This window comes from Podarcis filfolensis (genome assembly GCF_964270895.1).
Source record: "Podarcis filfolensis genome assembly, chromosome: 2".
NCBI lineage: Eukaryota > Metazoa > Chordata > Lepidosauria > Squamata > Lacertidae > Podarcis > Podarcis filfolensis.
The window spans coordinates 20,573,030-20,583,734 of NC_139605.1; the positions used below are offsets into that span (position 1 = coordinate 20,573,030).

Consider the following 10,705-nt stretch of genomic DNA (forward strand, 5'->3'; position numbering starts at 1 on the left):
AACCTGTTCTTCATCATCTGTGGTTGCACACAGGTTGATGAAGAGGAGGGAGTTGTCCCTAGAGCCTTCGCTGGGGTAGCGTCCGGTGGGAGGAAAAGTTGGGACGAGGTCACAAGCCAAGCCTACCGCAATCTGTGGTAGTCGCCCTGCTAAGGAAGTGGCCAAGAGTTTGTGTGACGTGATTGTTGCACGCCCAGGGCGAGGGAGAATCTGGCTCCCCGAGATGTGTGGGATGTGTCTGCTGTTGGCGTGAGGCCGATAAAACCTGTAGTTTTGCTCTTCAAGTCCTGACAAGATCAAAGCCCAGCCTTCAACGCCCCATTTAAAAGGGGTGTGTTTGTAACACGGGGATATAAACACTTCTTGTGCTGGGACGGTCATTTTTTAAGACACAAAGCTGTCGATGCCAGTCGTCTCGGGTAAGCCATGCCACCTACCTGAAATGGGGTTTAGGGGTGGGGAGAGGGTGTCCTGTGAACTTTGTGGTGGGTTGCTAACAGTCTGGCTAATTCAGCCTGGTGATTTTTGAGCAGGGTCGCTTACCGCACAGCAAAGGAACCGAAGAGTCCATCCAAATTTACCCAGCCATTTGCATTTTGTTATTTTTTTCTCAGATTCATGGAGTACAATATTAGAGTAATCTTGATTCAGTCTTTGAGCCATAGGTGTCAACTTTCAGATTTGAAAATAAGGGATCAGCAGCCTCACCTGTCCCGGGGATAGATTATGGGATATCTAACAATCCGGGATAGCAGCGGGAAATGGCGCTGGGATAAGGGAATTTCCTGCAAAAAAAGGGAAGGTTGACAGCTATGCTTTGAGCACAGGGTGAAAAGCTGAGATGCCAAGTTCTGCATGCCCCCTCCCACATTAAGATCGCTGCTGAGATTTGGACCAGCGGCTTCTAGTTCGTAGGTGATGGGCTGAATTGCTGTTCTGTGTCAACCTGCACACTTTTAACATGCGCGGAAATGTTCTCCTTGATGTAGATCGTTCTGGTTTTCAGCTTTCACAGCATTTGGAACACTTGGGCAACGTGTGCCGCAGAAGAGAGGGAGACCAGCACAGGGATATAAGTCCTAAAAACAGGACATACGAGTGGGATCTGCAACAAAATGTTGCAGGGTAGCCTCACCTAACAGGAATGCTCTGTTTGGGGTTCCGCCAGCCGGCTATGCCGTTCTCTAGGGTGGAATGTTTCACCCCACCCACCCCCATTTTCTGTTTTTGTTATCTATAGCTTATTGGGGTTTTCAGCATTGTTTACACTTTTGTACAGTGTGCAAACAGACATTTTACTTTAACCATTACTCCTGAGCAAGCTTGGTCGTCACCCATCCCAATTTAAAATAATAATAATAATGCAAACTTCGTGTTCCTCTGAGCATGCTTATACCACCCTTCTGCTTCTCGGTGGTGCTATTTTAGATACAGTTTTGTCGGCACCCACCCCACCCTGAGTTTGGTATTAGAGGGAGTGATTATGTTTGTGTATCATTTTAGCGAAAGAAGCTTAGGAAACCAGTATCTTGAGCCTTTGTTAAATGCAGGAAATATTTTTTTAAACTTTAAAAAATAATAATAATAATTTTGCTCTTTGCCTGCAGAGAAATTAACCGAACCAACTATAGTTCACTGCCACCTCATTGAGAAGCTCTCTGCAATGTTGTGTAGTTACTTGAAAGTCAAAGGAAGAGGGAGAGAGTGGGGAAAGATTTGGTCCACACACCCCCCCCACAACTATAATTTCAAATAGTATATTGGAAGTAGGGATGGAGGAGAAACTCAACTCAGTTCATATTCAAAGGTGAATCTATCAAATCTGCATTTGAGGTTTGAACTGAAACTTAATAATCCTTTTGAAATTTGCATGTATCTGAATTTTGCAATGCACTCATCCAACCAATGTTTACCTCCCCCCCCCAAAGAAAATATTAGGGGAAGTCCTGCATGAAAATGAATATGTTCATGAAAATTGCTTGCCAGAATGTGTTACATTAGTCAAAGCTACCCCTAAATGTGTGTACTGGGAGAAATTCGATCTAAAACACTGATGGATTTTCAAGAGGGTTATTTTTCTTAATTGCAAACTTGCTGCTGGAATGTGGAAAACTGAATTTGATATTGGAAAAATGAAAAACCAAGAGAACCAGCGCTGTTATTACAACAATTAAAACACAACGATAGAGCATTTGATCCCTGATGGGAGAGGAAGAATTAGGTGCCTGGTGGTGGGAGCACTTGGTAACTTCAGTTTGGTCTTCCTTTCTGCTGTTTTACAAACCCATTGCCTACCTCATGCTTGAATCTGAGCCTCTGGGGCCGGGAACCAAGTGGGAGTTTGGGACATGCTAATCCTGCAGTCATTAGGTTTATTACTTGATGACCTGTTTGAAACGACCATAAGTTGCCTCGCCAGGCTTTCTTGGCGCCCTCGGGTGAGAACCAGCCAAGGCGGGTAGTGCCAAGAAGATGGCTTGGTTTACTCACACACCCAAATTGGCATGTTGGAAACTCAAGCAGGGTGAGGAATCTGCGGCTCATCCAGGGAAGGAGTCAGGTCATTGCTCATGAACTTATCCGGCTCGAAACCTAACACACATTTCCCGAGTCAGTGGAAAGCAGCCAAGAGCATCGGTGCAGTAAATATTGTTTTGGGGCATGTGCTCAGCATGAGGTAGAGTTGGGTTTACCTGTGCAGCCACGTAACCTGCATTTTCTGTGGTTGTGTGAATGAGTCCTAGGAATATTTTGCATCACTTATATTACTTATTTCAAAAAGGCTCTGTTCCACAAAAAAGAAATGCCACAACAAATTTGCTAAAAGGCTATGGATAAATATGATACATTTTTTTGGTGTGGAGTGGCTTGGGGAGGGGGGAAGAACAGCTGTACCTTGGAAGTCGAACAGCTTTCCAGAAGTCCATTCGACTTCCAAAACGTTTGGAAACCAAAGCACGGCTTCTGATTGGCCGCAGGAAGCTCCTGCAGCCAATCAGAAACTGCAGAAGCCCCGTCGGATGTTCGGCTTCCAAAAATAGTTTGCAAACCAGAACAGTCACTTCCGGGTTTGCAGCGTTTGGGAGCCAAAACGTTTGAGAATTAAGCTGTTTGAAAACCAAGGTACGACGGTAGTTCTGTTATAGTCCTCTGAATCAAGGGAGACATGGTTGTCTGAATGCTTCACTATCATAATCATATCCTGATTTCTGCTTCTTGTGACATGCCCATGTTCTCCCACACCAGGCGCTTACATTTTCCAAAACTTAGAAGGGGTGCAATACATTGGGTTTTGCGTTTGCATCTGTTGACCCAAAGCAAGGAGTGGGGGATGGCATTCAGCCTCACTTCTTTCCACCTAGAAATTAACTGGAGTCCTGAGTTCAGGGGGGCTGCGCGGCGAACATGGGTAATGTAATAGGTGAAACTGGCTCTGATACATTGAGCCTTCAATATCTGCGAAGGAGTAGGTTGGTTTCTTCCTTGGAGCCCTAAGCTCATTGGGTTGTAAATCTAAATGGCTTTGTAAACAACATACATTTAAAGCAGTGCCGGCCCCAAAGAATCATGGGAATTATAGTTTGCTAAGGGATGCAGGTGGCGCTGTGGGTTAAACCACAGAGCCTAGGACTTGCCAATCAGAAGGTTGGCCCCCACGACAGGGTGAGCTCCCGTTGCTCGGTCCATGCTCCTGCCCACCTAGCAGTTTGAAACCACGTCAAAGTGCAAGTAGATAAATAGGTACCACTCTGGCAGGAAGGTAAACGGCGTTTCCGTGCGCTGCTCTGGTTCGCCAGAAGCAGCTTAGTCATGCTGGCCACATGACCCGGAAGCTGTACGCCAGCTCCCTCGGCCAATAAAGCGAGATGAGCGCTGCAACCCCAGAGTCGGCCACGACTGGACCTAATGGTCAGGGGTCCCTTTACCTTTAAGGGTGCTGGGAACTGTAGTTCTGCACCAAGAGTAAGCTACAGTTCCCATTATTCCTTTCTGGGAGGGGAGAGACTAAAAGGTGCTTCAGAAGTGTGCTGTGTCTGTAGCCGAAGTGGCAACGCAGAAGATATCCAGACTGTTTCAATCCAAGCATTGCAATACAGGGGGAACGGGTTCACATCTGTCACAAGGCTCAGATCACCTTCCTCTCTGGTGAAATGTATTCGGCTGCATCATTGCTACAGGGTTAACACGGACAGAATCCTTTTAGAAAGTGGGAAGAACAGCCAAGAGTGTGTACCAAGCGCAGCCTTTTGGTCTCCACAAAATGGCCAAGCAGATGTTCCAGGAAACTCTCAAGAAGGTGATAGTGAGCCGTTTGCAACAACTAGTAAGCTTTCCTGATTCCTATGCAGTCCCCTCAAGAGGCAATTTTGAACGATTTGCTAGTCATTACTTGACTAATCTTCCCCTCCCATGCTCAGTAGTCTTAATCATAGGGCTGCCAGACATTACTGGGATTTCAAAGGCGGGATTGACGTCCCCATCTTAGGCAAGTCAATCAAAAAAATTTCTTCTTTTTTTTTTTGGCTCAACAATTTTTGTGGTTTTTTTTAGGGGGGGGAAACAACAACTTTCAGGGTGTTCTGGTCTTTACTTTTTGAAAAAGAGCAACCCTACCTGATCATTAAATATACAGTGGTACCTCAGGTTAAGTACTTAATTTGTTCCAGAGGTCCGTTCTTAACCTGAAACTGTTCTTAACCTGAAGCACCACTTTAGCTAATGGGGCCTCCCGCTGCTGCCGCGCTGCCAGAACATGATTTCTGTTCTCATCCTGAAGCAAAGTTCTTAACCTGAGGTAATATTTCTGGGTTAGCGGAGTCTGTAACCTGAAGCGTATGTAACCTGAAACGTATGTAACCCGAGGTATCACTGTACTACAAAAGTCTCTCCTCAGCTCCCTGCCTGCGCCACAAGCTGCTGCTTCCTTGGCAGCTCAGAAATTCAGATTTTTAAAAAAGCAGCATAGCATAAGAACATAATACAGTGGTACCTCGGGTTACATACGCTTCAGGTTACATCCGCTTCAGGTTACAGACTCCGCTAACCCAGAAATAGTACCTCAGGTTAAGAACTTTGCTTCAGGATGAGAACAGAAATCGTGCTCCAGCGGCGCGGCAGCAGCAGGAGGCCCCATTAGCTAAAGTGGTGCTTCAGGTTAAGAACAGTTTCAGGTTAAGAACGGACCTCCAGAATGAATTAAGTACGTAACCCGAGGTACCACTGGCCTGTCAAGCCCAGCTTCCTGTTCTCACCCTTGTCCACAGGAAACCTGTAAGCAGGTCCTGAGTGCGACAGCACTGTTCTTGCAGACAAGATTGCTGGTTTTCAAAGGTGCATTGCCTCCAAATGTGAACGGAGGACAAAGCCATTGCGGGAGTGAGTACAGAGGTCTGTCCTGAAACTTCCAATGTTTCGTTAGATAACACAAAGCTTCGTTAGATAGCACAGAGTTCTAGCATTAGGAAAGCAGGAGAGAAAACGTGTGTCTCTCCACTTTCTACACACACCTTGATTTGGTCCCAATAATTGTTTTTTTAAGATATTTATTAAAGTTTTACAAAAAGAAGAAAGTTACAGAATAAGAAAGAAAACAAAAAGAAAGAGAGAGAAAAAATACAAAGAGTACAAAAATACCTAAAAAAAAAATACAAAATACAGAAAAAATGAATAAAAAAATAGTTAAAAACAAATCAATCTTTTCATATCTTAAATTTCGTTTACTTATTTCCCCGACCTCCTCACACCTCCCTTTTTTGTATTCCCGTTCACATGGTAAATTCAGCAAATCCTTACCCTCTTTCTTTTATCTTAACTCTATATCTCAACATATTATAACTTTATATTTTCATCCGTTATCAATCCATTTTTACATATTCTTATTAACCCTGTTGCTAAGGCCACTTAATTTCAATCCAACATCATTTTAACATTCATTAATTTTACAATGTTTCTGCAAATAGTCTTTGAATTTCTTCCAATCTTCTTCCACCAACTCTTCTCCCTGTCTCTGATTCTGCCAGTCATTTCCGCCAGTTCCATATAGTCTATCACTTTCATCTGCCATTCTTCCAGAGTGGGTAAATCTTGTGTCTTCCAATACTTTGCGATGAGTATTCTTGCTGCTGCTGTAGCATACATAAAGAAAGTTCTATCCTTCTTTGGCACCAATTGGCCGACCATGCCCAGGAGAAAGACCTCTGGTTTCTTCAAGAAGGTATATTTAAATACCTTTTTCATTTCATTATATATCATCTCCCAGAAAGCCTTTATCCTTGGGCACGTCCACCAAAGGTGAAAGAATGTACCTTCATTTTCTTTACATTTCCAACATTTATTATCGGGCAAATGATAAATTTTTGCAAGCTTGACTGGTGTCATGTACCACCTGTATATCATTTTCATAATATTCTCTCTTAAGGCATTACATGCCGTAAATTTCATACCTGTGGTCCACAACTGTTCCCAGTCAGCCAACATAATGTTATGTCCGACATAATCCTTTAGATTTGGTCCCAATAATTGGACGCAGGGCCCATCCTCGCCAGCTAAATGGAAGGCCCCACTGCTCTTAGCTATGAAACCAGCATTTCTTTAGCATCCAGATTTTAAAAAACGCTTACCAATTATTTCTGTGCGCTGAGCCATCTGATCTGTATTTGTGGGCGAGGAATGGGTGAAACTGACCATTGCAGTTTCTCTCAGTTTCCTGTTTCCTTGAGTTTGTGATTTATTTATTTATTTTTAAGGCGACATGGACATTCGCCAGCATATTAGTATAATTTTCTCCTAATATACATAATTTTGCAATGTTAACAACAACAACAACAACAAATTCTATTTATACCCCGCCCTCCCCGGCCAGACAACAACAACAATAATAAAAATAAATTTTATTTATACCCAGCCCTCCCCAGCCAGAGCTGGGCTCAGGGCGGCTAACACCAGTAAAATTACAGTAAAAACATAATAGGAAAAAAACACCAAGTTAAAATAAAAGTTAAAATGCAATTTAAAATGCAGCCTTATTTTAAAAGTAGCCCATAGATCAAAACCATAAGGGGAGGGAGACGTAAGGGTCAGACTGAGTCCAAACCAAAGGCCAGGTGGAACAGCTCTGTCTTACAGGCCCTGCGGAAAGATGTCAAGTCCCGCAGGGCCCTAGTCTCTTGTGACAGAGCGTTCCACCAAGTCGGGGCCAGTACTGAAAAGGCCCTGGCCCTAGTTGAGATCAATCTAACCACCTTGCGACCTGGGACCTCCAAAATGTTCCCTAATACAATGCATTTTTGCATGTTATCCCACTAATATATGCATTTTAATGCATACTTTAGCATTCACATACTTGCACACGTTCCTCAGCTGAGAGCTGTGTTGCAAAATTCAGAGAAGCGTGAATATTCAAAGGATGAGTGTGTTTTGATTTGTGTATTAGGTAGATTTGCCTTTGTATGAGAACTTAATCAAATTTCTCTCCCATCAATACTATTAGCCTCACTTCAATGATATGTTAATTTGTGTGTCATCTTGGCTGGTCTCTTTTTTTTTAGGCCATGGAAACTGTTTGGATCTGGTATGTTGACAGAAGAAAGTTTGATGCATGTACTGAATGGAGAGGACAGTTTGAAATGTAATCTCAGTTTATGGTACAATGTGGCCTAGATGCTGCTGCACCGTAAAATATCTTAATCCTGTCTGTCTACTGACAACGGAAAAAGACAACGACGGTTGGGTGGGAATGGTGGCAAAGGTAACAACAGATGAGGGCTTTTGCACTTTTGTACATTTCAGTTACAAATGGGTGTACAGTGGTACCTCGGGTTACATATGCTTCAGGTTACATACGCTTCAGGTTACAGACTCCGCTAACCCAGAAATATTACCTCAGGTTAAGAACTTTGCTTCAGGATGAGAATGGAAATCGTGCTCCGGCGGTGCCACGACAGCAGCTGGAGTGGAGGTCCCATTAGCTAAAGTGGTGCTTCAGGTTAAGAACAGTTTCAGGTTAAGAACGGACCTCCGGAACTAATTGAGTACTTAACCCAAGGTACCACTGTATTTTAGTTAGGGGTGAGGACCAAGGCCACATTCATGCCATACATTGAAAGCATTATGATACTACTTTAAACACTTGTGGCTTCCCCCAAAGCATTCTGGGAGCTGTAGTTTGTTAAAGGTACTGAGAGTTGTCAGGAGATCCCTATTCCCCTCACAGAGTAGTTTAGCAGTCCTCTTCTTTTCACAAGGAACTCTGGGAATTGTGAGGGGAATAGGGATCTCCTAACACCTTTAACAAACCACAGCTCCCATAATTCTTTGGGGGAAGCCACTAGGGTTTAAAGTAGTATCATAATACTTTCAATGTATGGCGTGAATGTGGCTCTATTTTCACCAAAAACATAAGATTATTATTTTTAGAAGGATTTGGAGGAAGAGGGAGAAAAGTTGCCCCATGCAGATGCATGCAAAGGTCCTTGTTTCCATGTGCAATTGGTACAATCGAACCAAGAAAGTAAATCTTTCCACTTTCCCTTCTAGCAGTGGAGACTTGGGCAACACCGTTTCTGACTCCCATTTGCCATGGGAGACGCTCCTGCAGAGGTTGCGATGTCTGCCAGACAGCCCAGCGTGAACAAGATAATTGTGTACGACAAGGCCAATTTTCAGGGGCTCAGCAAAGAGTTCACCTGCGACATCCCTGACCTTCACGACCTGGATTTTGGCGATTGCATCTCCTCCCTGAAGGTGATTGGACAGCCTTGGGTCGCCTACAAAGCCTCCAAGTTTGAGGGCGATGGCTTTGCTTTTGAGGAAGGGGATTATGAAGAGATCGACAGGAGCAACAAAATCTCCTCCCTCCGGCTGGTCCACTACGATCTCTCCAACCCCCAGATCACCCTCTACGAACTCCCCAACTATGAGGGACAGAAGAAAGTGGTGAAGGAAGAAACCAACCTCACCTACGGCTACTTCAATGACCGGGTCTCTTCCCACGTGGTGCAGAGCGGCACCTGGCTCCTATATAAGCACCCGAACCGTGGCGGGTGGTACCACATCGCCTGGCCCGGGGAGCGTGTCCACGACTACAAAACAGAGCTTGACTTTGACGACAGCTTGTCCCACTTGCGCCCCCTGCAGGCCGGCCGGCCCATCGTCACCGCCAAGCTCTTGTGGGACCAGAAGAAAGTGGAGGACGAGAAGGACATTCTGATTGACGAGATTGTGGGAACCAACTGCACCGAGTACGAGCAAGCGTTCACCGCCAACACTTGCCGGGAGTACAACGCCACCGTCATCCAGAGCTTCCACTTCAGCAACACCACGTCCCTCAAGCTTGGCTTCTCCTTCCAGGTCACCGTGGGAGGTGCCAACGTCTTGGCGGTGGAGAAAGGGAAGCACGAGTCGACCACCACCAGCGAGAAGGTGGAGGTTATGTTGCCTGCCAAGATCCCTCCTTGCACCCAGCTCACGATCCACGTGGTCAAGAAGGAGACCACCACCTCGGTGCCGGTGGAGCTGACCATCTGCCAGAATGGGAAGGAAAGGAAAGAGCATGCGGAGTACCGGTGTGTGTCTGGACGCACCATCAGCACCAGGTACACCATGAAGCCTGCCTCAGCAGCGCAGGGTGACGCCTTCACCCAACCTTCTCGTGTGGAAACAAGGGAGCATTTCCAGGCTCAGCCTGAACCAGGAACATCTGGGGAGAGATCCTAAACCCCTGCCTGAATGAGCTTTTTTGGTGTTGTCCGAGGACCTCAGTGGGGTGGCCACTCCCATATCATACTCTGTGGGTGAAGGGGAAAGTCTTATTTCAAGGGTGTGGGACCTGTGGCCTCCAGGTGTGGCTAGACTCCCAACCTTCATCCTCCTCAGCTGGCATAACCAGCGGTCAGGGGATGATGGGAGTTGTAGACCTGCAACGTCTGGGTGGCCACAGGTTCTGCGTCTCTGCTAGGCTGTTATCGTTGGGCACGGTGATGGTTTCTGGGTTTGTAGGGTTGGTTTAGAGAAGGGTTGAAGATAGCATTGCATGGGAGTAAGCTATTGTGGTAGTTCAGAGGGCAACTTCCATGTTGAAAAACACATGAGGTTGACTAACAAAATGTAAATAAATGAATAAACGAATAACGACTCAAGTCTTTTCTCAAGGATCTTCCAGCAGACAATAACAAAGCCAAGAATGAGTCTACTGAACTGCCTCTCCACAGTATATTTATGCTTATCTGGCAGGAGATGGTCAGGGAATGGCCCACCTTGGAGGAAGATTAGTTGAGGCGTCTCTTTAATCCTGGGCTTTCCAGTACCAGTCCTAGAATAGCAGCAGTAGAATAGAAGCAAGGCTATCTAGGTCAAAGGTGGCAGGACCAAGAAGAAAGGCCATAGCTCAGGAGACAGAGCCCGTGCTTTGGATGCAGACGGTCCCAGGTTCAATTCCTGGCATTGCCAGACAACAGGGCTGGGCAAGGATTTCGGCTGAAGCTCTGGAGGGCTATTGCCAGTGATTGTAGGGGTAATACTGGGCTAGATGGAGTGATGACTCAGGATAAAGCAATTTCCAATGACTTTACCTACCCAAAGAAATGGACTACTGTGGTACCTTGGTTCTCAAACTTCATCCGTTCTGGAGGTCCGTTCCAAAACCAAAGCCTTCCAAAACCAAGGTGCGCCTTCCCATAGAAAGTAATGCAAAATGGATTAATCCGTT

The 10,705-nt window shown here is 45.4% G+C and overlaps 1 protein-coding gene across 2 annotated transcripts; it reads left to right on the forward strand.

The window, feature by feature from the left end:
• Positions 1–153: 153 nt before the first annotated feature.
• Positions 154–10,128, forward strand: LOC310757044 (epidermal differentiation-specific protein-like). 2 transcript variants are annotated; one of them, XM_083602152.1, is made up of 2 exons: positions 154–419; positions 8,539–10,128. In XM_083602152.1, exon 2 carries the CDS (start codon positions 8,578–8,580, stop codon positions 9,712–9,714), a length of 1,137 nt encoding a protein of 378 aa, XP_083458278.1. In that variant the 5' UTR covers positions 154–419; positions 8,539–8,577; the 3' UTR covers positions 9,715–10,128. The 2 variants fall into 2 exon arrangements, with proteins under 2 accessions (XP_083458278.1, XP_083458277.1); XM_083602151.1 differs by having other exon boundaries at positions 155–419; positions 8,536–10,128.
• Positions 10,129–10,705: the final 577 nt, after the last annotated feature.